Consider the following 17,500-nt stretch of genomic DNA (forward strand, 5'->3'; position numbering starts at 1 on the left):
TTGGACACTCCCTCAAAAAGACCGTATCGAACCGAACCGTCGGTGATCCACAAACATTTCTTCTTGGGGAATCACCACATCTACATCCACCATGTCAACGTCAGGCACAGACCTTCCCACCTCCATCCTGTACTGCCGGCTATGTCAGTCGCTGTATCGCCAGCCACGCACACTGCCTTGTCTGCACAGCTTCTGCACCGACTGTCTCCGTCAGCTGGCCCCGGCACGTGACACCAGTGGCCACGCCACTCTGCCCTGCCCCGTGTGCGGGCAAGGAGCTCCCATGCCTTTCTCCGGAATCTCCGGGTTCACTCCCAACGATTTTCTGGCCAGGATGTGTCAGGAGTACGTCGGGGAGGTGCAGAGGAGCGTCGCAACGGGCAAACCGATGTCACCTACGCCGATCTCTCCCCCCTCCATCCTGGCTGGACGGTCTTCTGGCGGTAACGGTAGCCACTTTCAGTACACGACGACGACGTCTCCGCATAGCCAGGTTCACCAAGTGTCTCCAGCTTCCAGCGTGTCGTCGGGTAGGACCCAAGCCCAGGCTCAACCTGAGAGAGCGATGTCACCGACCACGACTGCTCCGATGACCAGATTCGACTACGCTTTTCGTAGTAGTCGTAAGACTTCGACGGGTCCGAGCCCGAGCGCGGCTCCCACCACAACAGGTGAGACAGGCGTGCGACTATTTGAACGTTTTGTGTGTTAACATCACCAGCGACAGTCGCAGAACTGTGATAGGCGTGGAACCACGTGAGCCTGTTCTTAGTAAACATCAACAGCGTTAGTCCAAAAACTGTATGAACCTGTTGATAGAGAATACTTCATTCAACATAATACCGGCACGGTTGGCCTAGTGGTAAGGCGTCCGCCCCGTGATCGGGAGGTCGTGGGTTCGAACCCCGGCCGGGTCATACCTAAGACTTTAAAATTGGCAATCTAGTGGCTGCTCCGCCTGGCGTCTGGCATTATGGGGTTAGTGCTAGGACTGGTTGGTCCGGTGTCAGAATAATGTGACTGGGTGAGACATGAAGCCTGTGCTGCGACTTCTGTCTTGTGTGTGGCGCACGTTATATGTCAAAGCAGCACCGCCCTGATATGGCCCTTCGTGGTCGTCTGGGCGTTAAGCAAACAAACAAACAAACAAAAATTGAAAATAATCTGTTATTCCTGTCTCGATCTCCGTTGTTTAGTTCGCCGGAAGATTTCAGTGCTGTCTTATTGAATTATGAATTACCAAAAGGGCTGGAAGAAGAAGAAAGAAGAAGAGAGGGATAGAGGCAGGGCAGCGGTATCGGGTTAATTGACCATTATACATTTCAGAGATGGCTAATTGTACATGATGTATACAAATGCACACGAGCACGAATGCACGCACACACGCTCACACTCGTTTACGAATCAAAATATCAAATAACGTAAATCTCTCTCTCTCTCTCTCTCTCTCTCTCTCTCTCTCTCTCTCTCTCTCTCTCTCTCTCTCTCTCTCTCTCTCTCTCTCTCTCTCTCTCTCACACACACATACCCCCCTCCCCCCCACACACATAAACAATCAAAAGTCCAACATAATGTAAATATCTCATCTTTCCTCAGCCCCAGTGACAGCACCGCTGACCATCAACACGGGTTACCAGGCAACCAGCAGCCACTTGACATCACCTCGCCTCTCCAGCTCCTCCTCGTCTTCATCAGACGTATTGCAGACAGCCAGACGCATGTCCACCGAGACCATCCCGACCCGAGGCCTGGGGATCCAGCGAAGACTGAGCTCCGCCCCTAAGGATGTGGTCAGGACCTGGGAATGCCTTCAACGCAAGCTCAACAACCTGCACGCTGCCTCCCTGCAGGCCACGTACAGTCTGGAGACCGTCAACATGGCCGAGTCCACCTGGCACCAGAGGAAGCAGGATCTGAAGAGAGATGTTCAGCGACGTTCGGCTCAGCTGCAGTTCTTTGTCAAGCGACAGGAGAGGCTGCTGCTCGCTGCACTGGACTCCCGAAGCACGGATGACACTTTCACCACGGGCGCTGATATTGCTCGTGGCGATCTCCGCACTAACCTGAAAACCCTGATGCACGAGATCGACACGTTCAAGAGCGTCCTGGACCTGGCTACAGACTCTGAGCTCATGTCCCTCAGCAGTCTGCTGTTGGCCAGCACCGTGCCGCAGTCCCAGGTCACCATGGACACGCCAGAGCTGCGCTTTGTGGTACCAGAGGAGCTATCCCTCGAGGACATGGTGTCAAGAGACTTCGGGTGCCTGACGTCCACCCCGATGAGTCAGGTTATCTTCACACCCGAGGAAATCGACCTGGGCGTGCCTAAAGACCAGGAGGAGGAGGAGGAGGGAGAGGAGGAGGCATTCGTGACAGACACCTACACCATGGACACTCCTGCCACTTACAACACCAGTTCTACATCCACGAACATTTCTACAGCACCTACGACTAGCGCTTCAACAAGTTACGGTTCTTCTAGAGCATCATCTGCCTATAGCGCCGTCACTGCGCCTGCACATGAAGCGGGTGTAACCGCCACCACTACAACGACAGCCAGTGACCACTTTGAAAACAGCATTAAAGACGTGGCCTACATAGATGAGGAAGAGGAAGACGAAGAAGAGATGATTGTCGAAGAAACTTTGGAGTATATCGACGGGAAGATGCAAGTGGTATCCAAAAAGAGTTTTCAGGCTCCAAGGACGCAGTCGCAGACGAGTACCGCTTCACAATCTAGAGACAGCACCATGGCAAGAGCATCACTGCAAGAAGGGACGAACACAAGACCAACAGTAACTACAAGCGCAGGAACTACTTCCAGTGCATCTGTTGGCTTTAAAGACCCAACCACTCGAGGCAGAGGAATGGACACAAGACGAACAGTGAACAGCGCAACTACTAGCGCCTACACTACTAGCGAGCAGATTCACCAGCCGTCAACACAAGGGCAAACAAACAGAACGACCTCATCAGTTCTCACAACTACTACTGCTGGGCAGACTACCCAACCAGTGACCCAAGGACACCAGTCTGACAGAACAAGCTCTTCATCAACTGTTCTGCACACGAGAAAATTTGGGCACCAGCCTTTAACAACGACGCAAGAGGTCATCACAGAGGGTCAACAGACCTCGACCCCAAAGGAAGGGTCAGAACCGAGCAGTACGCCAGAGCCGTCCGAGCACCAGACCACTCTGAATAAGTTCCAGAACATTCGCGATGAGCTTGCGCAAAAGAGACGGGAGCTTCTGCTCAACGCGTCTGTTTACACCCTAGGACCCCAACACCCGGGGGTGGCCTACCTGCTACCCAAAGAAAAGCGGGTGCATTCACTGGACAGAACAACGATGACCTCGAGAGAGGGGTCCCGGCGGTCCCACTCCCCGGCCTCCCCTCAGAGACGTCTTATGCCCACGGTTGCTGCCCCTGTCATCCGCACTCCTAGACACTCTACAGACAGCGAGGACTCGGAACATTCGTCCCACTCTACGCACAGCGACACGGTGTTCACCCGCAGAGAACCTGGGTCTAACCTGGAAGAAACGGCCGTCAGATCTACCATCCTTTCGTCCGACCCTACAGAAGAAAGGACATCTCGTCCCGTCCGCAGAGCCATCAGTGCTGCTTCCGACAAAGCGTCAAAGATGGAATACCTGAGAGAAACGTGGAAGAAGAGGAAGGAACTGCTGATTCAGACCGAAGCCTTCATCCCAGCCCCACATGCTGAGAGTACTGGTATCGATACCCAATCACAAGAACCTGGGGATCAGGACTCGGGGAAGGGAAACGGAGGCAAAGCTGTCACGACATCGGACAAGTCTACGATCAGACAGAGCATTAGAAGCAAGATATCCAACATCAAGCAGGCCTGGAAGAAGAACGGCAAGGCAGAGGAAGGGAAACTGGAAGTATCAGAGAAATCCCCTGGAAAAGGCCCTGACAGTACGACTAGCTTTCTAATAAAGGAAAGACCCACACCTCCCAGCTCCTTGGCAGAATCGGCGGCTGAAGACAAGGTGATGAAGACAGTGGAGACCATTCTCCAAAAGAGGAACGTAACCATACCTGAACCAGCAAAGTCTACTGTAGACCTGCATCCCAACCCTCCGGACACCTCTCCCTCCCCCACCCAGACATCCCCTGGCGGTAAACCCTCCATGATAGTGAAGCCAAGACCCAGAGATCCCTCCCCAGCTGTCTCCACCGTTGTGCTCGGTACCCCAGCCTTGGAGACGCTGGAAGAGGGCGTGGTGAAGGACATTTCTCCCTCACCCCAGAGAAAGCCGGGGCTAAGGATGACGTCACCCGTCCGCGGCGAAGCCAGCAAGGAAATGATTCAGCAAGCTAAGGCAAATATGAGACGCAAGAAGGAAAGATGGCGAAGTCTTTCACTCACGTAAACGTTCAAGGATCTCTGACTGTAACGGCTGGCATTTTCTTTCACTTTTTTTCTGCCTTATTTCTGAAAAGGCATTCGCTTGTGCAATTTGATCTTTTGAGATACTTTTGAAAATATGCAAAATTCGCTTAAATTAGGAATCAATAGGTCCCTCTTTTGGATGTGGTTGAGGAATGGTGTAATATTAATTCCAGTCGCTATTTACAGCTTTTGTCGCAAATCATCAATGAACAAAACCTGGCTGTTTTCTGATTGCCAATCGTTTATTAAGGTGCCCATTGCAACTGTCTACAAAATTGACTTGTCGAGCTTCGTGACATTTTATGCTTACATCTATTTTAACAATTTGCATGCATATTAAAGTATTTGTGCCATATTCTACAAATAACAGTGTACCAGAGAACCTAGAAAACTTAGAACTTTCTATCAGGGAAAAGGTTGTGATTAACGGTTGAGAAACACGTGACCCCCCCAAACATGGGTATTTGTCCCATTATTCAAATGTACGTGAAGTTTATACTGGTACTATGAACCTGAGTTACCACACACACACACACACACACACACACACACACACACACACACACACACACACACACACACACACGAGTAATTCCCTTGTAACCCTTTTATGACAAGATTGAAACCCAACAGACTCTTTCCAGGGTCCTGTGCCTTTCAGATATGTGTAAACACATTTACATATTCCTTTGAATTTGTAAACACTAAACAAGACTATGCATATTCATAGATCTCGTTATGCTTCTACCCCCTCCGCCATATATTAAATGCACCCTCGCCTTCTTGGACATTTTCTGTGGCATCGGGATGCTTGTGCTTTGTATGAACGTATTTGCTAAACGGTAAGGGAAGGCGTCGGTCACTTATCTAGGATATTAACGGAACAAAGACTGCAGCCGCATACTCATACACCATGGTGCTTTTTTTATGCTTGCCAGCTTGGAATATGGTACGAACCAAAACATGTTTAGTCATCTTCTGCGAAACCTTCAAGCCCAATCATTTTACCTGCATTGGGAAGGCATTCACAAACTTAAAATTGTGGTGTTACCCGTTGGTCGTAACAGTGGGCATACTGAAAGTCGACCAAAACAAATTAAGCAGTGAAGAATGGACTATTGTGAACCGTGGTATTCAAGTGAGGACGACATTTCATTTCATGGCTAATACTTTCATGTTCGTAAACCATTCAGCAAACTATCATAGACTTAATTCAAGAGCATGCATGATGTATTCATTTTCCTGTACATAATAAAATGACATCAAGGCCTCATCATAAAAGAAATTAAGTTTCAACCTGGAGTGATTTGTATGAACTATCACAGGAAAACGGGACACAATAATGTTTGGTTTACATCCGCTTCGCACCATTTTCATTTCTCCCCTAATAGTATGCTTTTCTGTATCACGGCGTTTTAAAGCTGAAGTTTGCTATGTGTAGTGAGTTTTGAGTTGAGGGCATTTTTTTTAGGAGAACTAAGCTGTGGCAGAATGCCTTTGCAACACGCGCAAGCTGAAGCTATGAAAAGTCTTCTTTGGGACAGTTTATTTATGGTACAAGAAAAAATGTAAAAGTCCATGTGTTATAAACGAGTCTATTTATATTCATGTAGTGCCTTTCCTTCTCCCTCAGTGCAATCATTATTATACCAGCTGCATCATCATTCTCTTCTATAAATGTCTATCATTTTATTAAATGTCCAACTGATCGTAGTCGTAGAATCGTCATTACACCAAAACAATGGTCAGCAAAGTTTACACATTTGTCATTTGAGGTACTTCAAATGAGCAATGTTTCATGTTTTAGAGGAGATTAGGCAGCATAAATGTGCTGCATTTCGTAATTAAATCTCTAACTGTAACTGATGTAAATCGCTTTCATAGAAGAGGTCTTCGGTGAAGCAGAATCGTGAGTACAAAACTATATCCTTTCGAGTTCTGGTTGTCTTTATAGTTTTGTCAAAGAGCATGATTTAGAGTCCCAATACATAGAGCTATATTGTTGGAATGTTATGTGGGTCGAACTTTTGTTCTTGTGTTTTGTGCCATCAACACAAGATCGATAGTTCCCTCTGAATAATTGAGATGATCCTGAATACACAATATGTTCTGATCGCATTTGTTAGCTTCGTTATTTGCGCCTGGTTAGGTGGTATGCTCTTGCAGAACTTTCATTGACTATTGACTATCAAATGTAGACTTCAGGTTAGAATTAAAGGGGCTAGCCAACAGACAACAATCATTTTTCTTTTACAAGGGAAAGTGAACAAAAAGAACAGACTGCTGAATGATGCTGTTATATTGACAGATCTAAAGCATGCCTTAGGTTGTGATCTCTCTCTCTCTCTCTCTCTCTCTCTCTCTCTCTCTCTCTCTCTCTCTCTCTCTCTCTCTCTCTCTCTCTCTCTCTCTCTCTCTCTCTCTCTCTCAATAGATTCAATTCATTTGGTTACTAGAGTACTCATAGACATTCAACCTTGTGCTTACTTTTGATCATAATTATCCCTGGCCCTGCTTCAGCTTGCAAAAAGAAACAATACATACAGGAAAAGTGCTTAAAATAAAATAAAATACATTGTGAAAAAGGCTATCATTGTTTTTTATGGCAAGAAGAAGTGTGTGTGTGTGTGTGTGTGTGTGTGTGTGTGTGTGTGTGTGTATAATAATGTGTGTGTGTGTTTGCGTGTGTCTGTGTGTTTGTGTGTATGTGTATGTACCTGCATGTGTGTGTGTGTGTGTGTGTGTGTGTGTGTGTGTGTGTGTGTGTGTGTGTGTGTGTGTGTGTGTGTGTGCACATCATAAACATTGCCAGTGTATGATCTTGTTACAAACACACAAGCAATCAATGAGATAGTAATCACCAAACAGCTGCACGAATGATACTCATGTCAACTTTTTACAAAACAAGAAGAAAATAACAAAGAAACAAATAATCCCCTACCCCATCAAAACTAAACAGAAACACATATAAAAAAAAACACAACATTCAAAACAAAGAAACGACCTCCTCCCCCCCCACAAAAAAAACCCAAAAACCAAATCAAACAAACTATAAACTCATATTCGAGCCGATAAAGGCACAGAAACTCATATCAAAAGACAGTCAACTCACAGAAGGACAAATCAACCAAATCTTCAAGCGTGCAAACAAAACTAAATAACATACAGTGGAACCCCCCTTTTAAGACCCCCCAATTTTAGACGCCTCCCCTGGGGCGCAGTGGCGTGGTGGTAAGACGTCGCCCTCCTAATCGGGAGGTCGTGAGTTCGAATCCCGGTCGCTGCCGCCTGGTGGGTTAAGAGTGGAGATTTTTTCGATCTCCCAGGTCAACTTATGTGCAGACCTCCTAGTGACTTAACCCCCTTCGTGTGTACACGCAAGCACAAGATCAAGTGCGCACGGAAAAGAACCTGTAATCCATGTCAGAGTTCGGTGGGTTACAGAAACACGAAAATACCCAGCATGCCTCCCCCGAAATCGGCGTATGCTGCCTGAATGGCGGGGTAAAAACGGTCATACACGTAAAAATCCACTCGTGCTAAAAACATGAGTGAACGTGGGAGTCTAAGCCCATGAACGAAGAAGAAGAAGAAGAAGAAGACGCCTCCCTTTTTAAGACCTTGTTTTCTAAGACTTTCCGTTCATAGCCTTTGTAAATTTACCCCCATTTTAAGACTCCCCCCTTTTTAAGACCCGATTTTCTCAGAATGTTGAAGGTCTTACAAGGGGAGTTGGACTGTATCAAAACAAACCCTTACCTTGTTTTCCTGCAAGTCTGGTGTTGATGAAGTCAAAGACGCTGGGTGACTGGGCAGAGGCGGCAGCACCTCCATTCTCGCTCTCTTCCTCTCGCTTCTTGTCTGCTTTTCTCTTCTGCCTCTCCATCCTCTTCATGGCGTTAAAGAGATCTTCGTTCCCGGCCATAGCTTTAAGCTCCATGATGCGGTCTAAGGATTTGCCTGAAGGTTCGAAAGAAAAGGTGAGTGTTACATATTGTTTTACATGTGCCATTCAGCACTCACATAACAAGCATGAAAGTATCAGCTCACACAATACATACTATGACCAGTGTTTGGGTTAAGAAAACTGATGATGACTATGAGTGAAGGCGGGTGATGGAATGCTGGTTCAGTGGTACAGTGTAACCTCCGCTAACGACATTTTCTGGGCCGTTAGTGGGAGGTGTTGCTGTACCAGCAATGAAAGAACACCAGCCGAGAGTGTCGTTACATTGCAGATGCATGGCCTGTCGTGACAGATCTAATTCTGTGAGGATGATTGACAAAGGGACTACAGAAGATGTCCTTCATTGGAGGTATCCTGTCATAATAAGGGGAACAACTGCAATCAACCATCCAAGGGCATTTTTTTTTTCTTTTATTAAAAAACGTACCTTGGGGTAAGAGCATAATAGGTACTGGTTCTGCTTTCCCCTGACCCTGCGAACCCAGTCCTTGGCCTGGTATGTACCCCATCTTGCTCATCAGTTTGGACCCTATACCCTGAAAGAAAACACATGGATATAAAATATAATGCATACATGTGGTATTTCTTCTTCTTCTTCTGCGTTCGTGAGCTGAAACTCCCACGTAAACTGGTGATTTTGCACGAGTGGAATTTTATGTGTATGACCGTTTTTACCCCGCCATTTAGGCAGCCATACGCCGCTTTCGGAGGAAGCATGCTGGGTATTTTCGTGTTTCTATAACCCACCGAACTCTGACATGGATTACAGGATCTTTTCCGTGCGTACTTGGTCTTGTGCTTGGGTGTACACACGAAGGGGGATAGGCCACAAGCAGGTCTGCACATAAGTTGACCTGGGAGATTGGAAAAATCTCCACACTTAACCCACCAGGTGGCCGCGGCCGGGATTCGAACCCTCGACCTTCCGATTAAGAGGCCGACATCTTACCACCACGCCACAGCGCCCGTCATGGTATTTCTTGAAACTGTAAAACTATTTTGCTGACATGAAAACAAAAGAGAGGGAATGCCGATTGAGCCTATCTGTGCAATTATTTTGAGTGGCACAGAATTATTATTCAAGGAAATTACACTCCCTTGGAAAACAGAAAACCTGAACAAAAAATATACAGCTCATTGACATTGTGTTCTAATGATCACATTCCATGCAACTTTCTTTAAGCTTTTTCTTCGTTTTCTTCTTCTTCGTTCATGGGCAACAACTCTCACGTTCATTCAGGTTTTTTGCACAAGTCGATTTGTACATTTTATAATGACTGTTTTTACCCCGACATTCAGGCAGCATACGCCGATTTCGGGGGAAACATGCTGGGTATTTTCGTGTTTCTATAACCCATCGAACTCTGAAATTGATTACAAGATCTTTACCGTGAGCACTTGGTCTTATGCTTGTGTGTACACACGAAGGGGGATAAGGCACTAGCAGGTCTGCACATAAGTTGGCCTGGGAGATCGGAAAAATCTCCACCCTTAACACACCAGGCGGTCGCAGCTGGCATTTGAACTCACGACCGTCTGATTAGGAAACTGATGATAGTGATGTATTTTCCACTACGCCACTGCGCCCATCCCTGCATCTTTAAAAAGCTTGTTATATAACCAAAACCATTGCTTATTGCAGTTGTTCACAATGCGAAAAGAACATTGGATGTTTTTGATTTTTGTTTTTGATTCTAGTTCATATATAATTCAAGTAACCGGACTGGAAACCAATTTGAATACGACAAATTTCCTGCTTTGTAAAATAGATTGGTTAATTATTTTAGAATAGTATGTGTGTGTGCACAGGTAACTGAATTAACTGTCAATATTCACTGAAAGCTAACGACAGTGACGGAAAAACTTTAATATGACCCCTGCAATTCAAGATATTTCCCCTATTAAGACTCAACTTTCTCAGACTTTCTTTTCACTGCATAGGTAAACAAAATGTATCTCCTTTTAAAGACAACACCCCTTTCTTAGGCCCCCCCCAAAAATACTCTGTTTACGGTAACATAGGCAAAAAAAATAGGGTCGGTAGGTCGGGATTTTTTTATTTTTTCTGTCCCCAAAAACCATATTTTTAAGTTATTTTGCCAAAAAACAGACTTATTTTTTTTTTCCCCAAATGCCAAAAAAAATTCTAGGGTCGCGCGAAAAAATAGGGTCGGTCGGGATACCGTAAACAGACTATTTTTTTTTTTGGCCTTAATTAAGGACCTGATTTTGTCAGATTTGTGGCAGTTCTGAAAAGAAGTTCCACTGTGAGAAAAATAATTACCCTAGTGTGTGCTTCCCATTCTCCCATGGCTGCAGTGCTTTTAGGGGGCTGCCAGAGAAAATGGGGTAACTCTTCCTCCTCTTCATCAGAGTCAACAAGAGTTGAGTTTTCTTGCACTGTTGATGTGCTTGCTTCTGCTTCCTCCTCTTCCCTGTCAGAGGCCATGTCTTCTGCTTGTAAGGCTGAAATACATTAATCAATCAATCAATCAATCAATCAAGCAATACATCAATCTTTTTCTTCAACGTCCGATGATGGTTGTGTCTAAATCCATTGCCCCGTGAGGTACACAAAGTGGGCTGTCAGTTTAAGGTCACATCAATCAATCGATCAATCAATCAATCAAATAATCAATTGATCATTCAATACATAGAAGAACAAAAGACCGAATGTACCCTTATCATAATTTTTGTGCTGACAAGACCGATTAGGCACTTATAATGTTCTGGTGCAAAAAGCTTAGCAGTAAAGACAATGTCATGTTAAAAACCATTTCAAGGAAGAATCAAAATCTCCTTCACACAAATGATGCAAAAAACCATTCACATGCTTTGATTTTTAAACAACAATTTTTCTAAAGTTAAGATTTTGGTTCTGCAAAACTAACAGCTTGTGTTTGTTGAAGGCTTTGTGGTTCTTGCACATAGAGAAGACCAAATGCCCTTGAAAAAAATATCCAGCAAATTAACCCATGCAAAAATGTATCATAAATAGTTTTGTGATCAGGGGAACTTCACAAGTCACAGTAGGTTCTGCAGGACCGCTCCATATCTTCTTTTCTTCTTCAGCGTTCAACGGTTGTGTCCCTTATAATCTTAGGCCTGCTGATTGTATGAACTCGCAGGTTCGGCGCAGGTCTTCAACAGTTCCCCAAAGTTTTGTGTCGGGGGTTGTCCTCTCTGGCCAGGTCAGCTCCATATCAAAACAGCATATTCCTAACAAATGGCACACAGCCACAACAGAAATGATTTTGTTTCAACAACTCACCAGACGGTACCACTTGTGTCATGTTAACATCCAGATCCTCCCCGTAATCATCAAAATGAACGCTGACAACATCATCCTTCACCTCTGTGACTGTCGCAGGGTACCAGATCTCGTCTGTGTAGCATGCCAGGCATTTTGTGTCCACTGCTATCTTGCTGCAGAAATTAAACAGAAGGTTTTTAAATATCTGAGAATAGGAAAGAATGTTGGAAACACACACACACACACACACACACACGCGCGCACACATACACACACACGCGCATGCACACACATACACACACACACCCACATGCGAAGACACGCCCGAACGCAGACACGCATGCACACACAGATGCACGCACACCCCCTTCCCTCCCCCCAACACACACACAGACACACACACTTTTACCATCGTTGTGACATACTCAGTCCAACTTAATCCAGTACTTATTACTGTCTTTGATCGTTTTTAAACCCACCGCCCAGTAGAAAGACAACCAAATAAATCACTTCTCATTCCCAGTCAGCAATACACACTTACCTGTGATCTGCCTCCGCAAACTCTCTCACTGCATCAAGTGTTACAGTTCTTCCATGGGAATAACTGTGGGAGATAAAAAAGTTATACATGTGATGTACACAAGTTTATTCAACAGGTTTGAATTGCGTGAAGACAAAGAAAGAAACAAAACCATACATTGAAAAAAAAACATCGTTACTTTAACTTACAAAGCATTGCTAAAAATACCAATAAATCAAAGTACTGTGGAACCCCCCTTTTAAGACCTCCCAAAATCAGAGAAAATTAGGTCTTAAAAAGGAGGGAGTCTTAAAATGGGGGTAGGGCGGGGATGTAGCTCAGTCGGTAGCGCGCTGGATTTGTATCCAGTTGGCCGCTGTCAGCGTGAGTTCGTCCCCACGTTCGGCGAGAGATTTATTTCTGAGAGTCAACTTTGTGTGCAGACTCTCCTCGGTGTCCGAACACCCCCGTGTGTACACGCAAGCACAAGACCAAGTGCGCACGAAAAAGATCCTGTAATCCATGTCAGAGTTCGGTGGGTTATAGAAACACGAAAATACCCAGCATGCTTCCTCCGAAAACGGCGTATGGCTGCCTAAATGGCGGGGTAAAAAACGGTCATACACGTAAAATTCCACTCGTGCAAAAAACACGAGTGTACGTGGGAGTTTCAGCCCACGAACGCAGAAGAAGAAGAAGAAAATGGGGGTATATTTACAGAGGTTATGAACAGAAAGTCTGAAAAAATAAGGTCTTAAAAAAGAGGGAGTCTTCAATTGGGGGTTCCACTGTACCCTATGAGTACACACCCTCTTCTCTCCCTCTCTCCCCACCCACCCTCTCTCTCCATCCCTCTGTCTCACACAGTCACTTCTCACAAACCATGTGTTGTTCATCCTTGGGATTACATTTCATTTTCTCATGGAGGACATGGAAAAACTGAATACGCTTTTAATAACTGCCTTAAAATCATAACAAGATGCACAACACTTCTTACTTGCACTGGTCATCATTGAATTTACAGTGACCATCCAGGAAAAACTTGCAAGGCTGCATAGAGCGGTGAGTTGGTGTGGTGTACATGACTTTGACCTGCAAAATAAGCCCAACAGTTGTCACTGTTTGAAAAGCAGTATGAGCCATTCAACAAAAGGTTAACAGCGTATTTTCACACACGCATGCACACACAAATGCATGTACACACAAACAAACACCAACACACACACACAAGCACACTTATATACACAACTCTAGTTTAAACAGACGCTTGCCCCCCCCCCCCCCCCCTCCCCTCTCTCTCTCTCTCTCTCTCTCTCTCTCTCTCTCTCTCTCTCAAATATATATCCAGAAGGTTATGAATGACTCACAAGAATTTCGTCAGTTTGAGAATCTCTGGCTGCAGACATGACCAAGGCATTGTGGTAGTCCAGCTTCCCCCAGTCATGGGAGAAGGGGGCACAACACTTCATCCCCACCAACTTTGACAACTCTTCGTCCACTGTGTTATCTCCCTTTGTAGCACCATTTTCGTCCTCACTGTCACTTGAAGATGAACCTGCACTGTCACTTTCAGAATCTGACACCACACAAACTTTCGTAGTGGAGGAAGGGAGAGAACTGAACTGAGAAGTGGATGGCTGAGGTGTGTAGTTGGAGTTGTCCCACCTTGATCTAGCTGATGGTTGCAGATTTGAGTTTCTTGAATTATCTTCTTTTTCAAGGTCACCCTGTACAGCTACCTGCAATGAGAGAAATGTTTAAAAAGTTCACTTTTTAACCTTTACCGGATCATGCTTTGGACTAACACAGTCCGGATGATGTGGGTTGTGTACGACCCATACTTTCAAAAGAAGGATTCAACGTAAAAAGTATGGGTCGTACACGACCCACGCCATCCGAATAAGGATAAACAACGTACAATTCCTTACGTAATTCCATATGGGTCGTCCATGACCCACATCATCCAGACTGTGTAGTTCAAATTACGTCATCCTTTATTTGTTTGTTTACAAAGATAATCTTTTAAAAGTTGGACATGAAGTCTAAATCAAAAACTCTAAATAGTTTCAGGGATAAAGACGATTTTGTGAGGCTCGTGGTCGTCCACGACCCACGAAGCACGGTGAAGGTTAAACTTAAAGCCATATGTACTCGATGACTATACACGCTAATTGCTTTACCAACAGCTGGAGACATGCTAAATTAAGTTCCCTGCAAAATATTGTGGTCTAGGACCCCTTAAATGTTGAGATATTTGAATTTTCATTTTGATCTGGATCGTCCTATTTATAGATTTGGCAACACATGTAACGTTGATGCAAGGGAGAGAACTCCGCGGCTTTGTTGACATCCTCACTTTTTCAGAGGCTAGAACAAGCTGTAATGCATGTATTATGGTCCGCGCATGGTGATATATCGTCATTATATGGTCTTATGGTGCGTTTGACATCGATTGTGGGCAAACTACACTTTGTAAACACGGGAGTGTGTTAGTATGCCTTTAAGCTTCAATAATGAATCTTTGTGGTTTTTTCTCATCCTTTTTATTAAGCTAAAACTTTAAAAGCCAAAACGCACAATGTTATGTTTTACTACAGCGGAACCCCCCATTTAAAAAAACCAACAAATTAAGACTTCTACCTTTTTCAAGACCTTGATTTTTTCAGATTTTGTCTTCATAACATCTGTAAATGTACCCCCATTTTAAGACTCCCTCCTTTTTAAGACCTGATTTTATCAGAGTTTTTAGACGCCTTCAAAAGTGGGTTCCCCTGTATTAACATTTAAAGTAGGGGACACTCACGTACACAAACACCTATGAAACAATCACAAGGTCTATAACAGTTTATTTGGCTTCTACATTTTGACACAGAGATATATTTTGACTAAGAGATAAAAACTGACAAAGTATCGATTGAACACTGGATTTTCCTTCTTTGAGCCATGTGACGCGAGGCCGACAAAACTTCATATTTAGGCGGCCAGCCGAGACTACAAAATAGTGCATGTTTGTGTGCGTTCACTCATAAAAACTAAAAGGAATTCTAACCAGAATCGATCGATACATAAATGTTATTTGTATTTTTGACCAAAATATAACATTTTACACAGATCTCGACAGTCGTTGTTCACCTCGATCACTGACTGTCTCCATCAGTGTAAAATGTCATATTTTGGTCAAAAATACAAATAACGTGTAGAATGACAAACATGTTTCATGTCAATTAGCACAGTTTGTACTTGCACTAGTTGCAAACTTGCCCAAACATCTTACTGTGATAAAGACGAGCAACAGCTGCTACATGAATTAGTATGAGCCTGGGTTTCAATGGGCGGTTCTGGTGAGGTTATGCCCCCTCTTTCTTTCGGCTGGTAACTTGCGCCACCTCGCGGCAAGATCACACGAGAAAGGGAAAAAAACTTGCATTGGTCCCAAATAGCATATCGCTTTGGTAACAGTTCGTGTGTAAGTCGTGCATTTTATACGGTAAACAGACAATGGTCGGTTCTGGTGAGGTTATGCCCCTTCTTTCTTTCGGCAGGTAACTGGCGCCACCTCGCGGCAAGATCACAGGAGTTGTCTCGCGTTATCACCCCAGAAGCGCTCATTAAGAGCAGTATACTGTCTCTTCAACTTCAACAGTGAACCCAAACAATGATTTGAATGATAACAATAATAATATTGAAATCTAATAATATATTCACTAAAACATGTTGATGTAAATATTTTGGTTTAATCTGGTATATTATGGTGGATTTTTTTTAAGCTGGAAGGAAAAAGTTTCAAGCTTAATGGTTGGTACACAAAATTCTTGCTCTGATCACAGAGTGATCATAACACTCGAACCAATACTTTTTTATTTTTTCTCTTTAAACTGAATAATTCTCATGTTGATGTGCCCATCAACATTCCATGTGCACTTATTGCTGGCACACAATGTCGGTATAATGTCGGCAAATGCTGCACATACTGTACCTGAAACGCAGCATATTCATCATCTATAGAAGTCTCAGGAGCAGATGACTGTGGAACACGTGGTGATGAGGACTCGGCATCTTCTATGGTCTTCAACAGTTTGCTTTTCTTCAGCGACAGAAGACTGCCTGAAGAAGATGGTCAAGAAAGATTAGTATTAATTATTAATATTAATATCATTGTTAACAAAAATAACTTTGAAGGGCCTCTTAAGTCTAAACGTATATTTTCAAAATTGAATGTTGAATAGACTTGATATTGTGTGAGTTAAAAGCGCACACCCTCTTCAAAACTCCATACCACAATCCCAATACTCTTCACTAATCCACTATATATATCAGTTATCATTGTTCACCCAAACAGCTAGGTAATGGCGCTTTAATTCATGTTGTTGCAGTCAACATGAGGTTGTTCTGTGTGTGCATGTGTGCATGTGTGTGTGTGTGTGTGTGTGTGTGTGTGTGTGTGGATGTTTGTGTGTGGAATAATGTCTTAAAAATCTCAAAAATCCAAATGAGCAGATCTGTGCTGGTACTTTATCTGTTGATTTAAACATAAAACAAAATGATTAAGGTATAAGATCAAAGTAAGACAGAAAATAATGCATCCAAAACCATGCATTATAACACAGTAACAGAGGCAAGTATTATGCATGTCTCTGCATGCTTCTGAGTTATAAATTGTAAGTAAAAGAACAGAAACTAGTCATTGAGAGATATTTGGATGGTTTTAAACCAATTGTGTTGCTTTTTAAGTTTCACTCAGTTTCAGGAATCGGTTTTGGGTCATTGACGCATCACATAGTTACTTTTGGGATCTAAAACATTGTTCTGACCCTGGCTGGTTGACCCTCTGATGGTTTAAGTTGACATACAGGTCAGTCATAGCCAGGACATTTGTACCCTTTCTTAATCTTATTTTCAATCCATGTACAGGTGACGGCATCTGTACCCCTTCTTATTTTTAATCCATGTCCAACTGACCACATGTGTACCCCTTCTTAATATCTTATTTTTAATCCATGTCCAACTGACCCATTGTCCTCTAAGTCGGGGAGCAATAAATACCGCGCATGTGTCCATTTTGCAAAGGGACACATGCGGCTATAGGCTGGACATCGGCCGGCCTTATTTATCTCATAGACATAGATCTTTACTGACAATCCCCCATCCCCTTGAAAGTCAGGGTTTTATTTACTAGTGCGCCCTGCGCCATTGGCGCATCCAATCTAAAAATGTCTTATCAATATTCCCTTCAGTGCGTCAAAGGGCGCATTGAGATTACGTACCACTGCGCCACCAAATGTACACTTTCTATAGATAACACGATATAGCGACTAATTCTCAGATGGCACCATATTG

General features: G+C 44.0%; 2 protein-coding genes across 3 annotated transcripts in view; one reads left to right on the forward strand and one right to left on the reverse strand.

Moving 5' to 3' along the window:
- The window catches only part of LOC138949069 (uncharacterized), a 41,716-nt gene extending 34,703 nt beyond the window's left edge, over positions 1-7,013 (forward strand). For both annotated transcript variants that reach the window (XM_070320799.1, XM_070320800.1), the window contains exons 2-3: positions 1-671; positions 1,597-7,013. The exon at positions 1-671 is cut by the window's left edge and continues 352 nt beyond it. In XM_070320799.1, coding sequence (XP_070176900.1) covers positions 92-671; positions 1,597-4,403 — 3,387 coding nt within the window. In that variant the 5' untranslated portion in view covers positions 1-91 and the 3' untranslated portion in view covers positions 4,404-7,013. The remainder of the gene's footprint in view (positions 672-1,596) is intronic.
- LOC138949070 (zinc finger CCCH-type with G patch domain-containing protein-like) overlaps positions 1-17,500 on the reverse strand; it is a 69,805-nt gene that overhangs the window by 50,208 nt on the left and 2,097 nt on the right. The window contains exons 3-10 of the mRNA XM_070320802.1: positions 16,140-16,267; positions 13,531-13,902; positions 13,161-13,255; positions 12,185-12,247; positions 11,662-11,816; positions 10,675-10,856; positions 8,818-8,926; positions 8,183-8,383 (exon numbers count right to left, since the gene is read on the reverse strand). Coding sequence (XP_070176903.1) covers positions 8,183-8,383; positions 8,818-8,926; positions 10,675-10,856; positions 11,662-11,816; positions 12,185-12,247; positions 13,161-13,255; positions 13,531-13,902; positions 16,140-16,267 — 1,305 coding nt within the window. The remainder of the gene's footprint in view (positions 1-8,182; positions 8,384-8,817; positions 8,927-10,674; positions 10,857-11,661; positions 11,817-12,184; positions 12,248-13,160; positions 13,256-13,530; positions 13,903-16,139; positions 16,268-17,500) is intronic.

Source organism: Littorina saxatilis, linkage group LG15 (assembly GCF_037325665.1).
Source record: "Littorina saxatilis isolate snail1 linkage group LG15, US_GU_Lsax_2.0, whole genome shotgun sequence".
In the NCBI taxonomy this organism is placed as follows: domain Eukaryota; kingdom Metazoa; phylum Mollusca; class Gastropoda; order Littorinimorpha; family Littorinidae; genus Littorina; species Littorina saxatilis.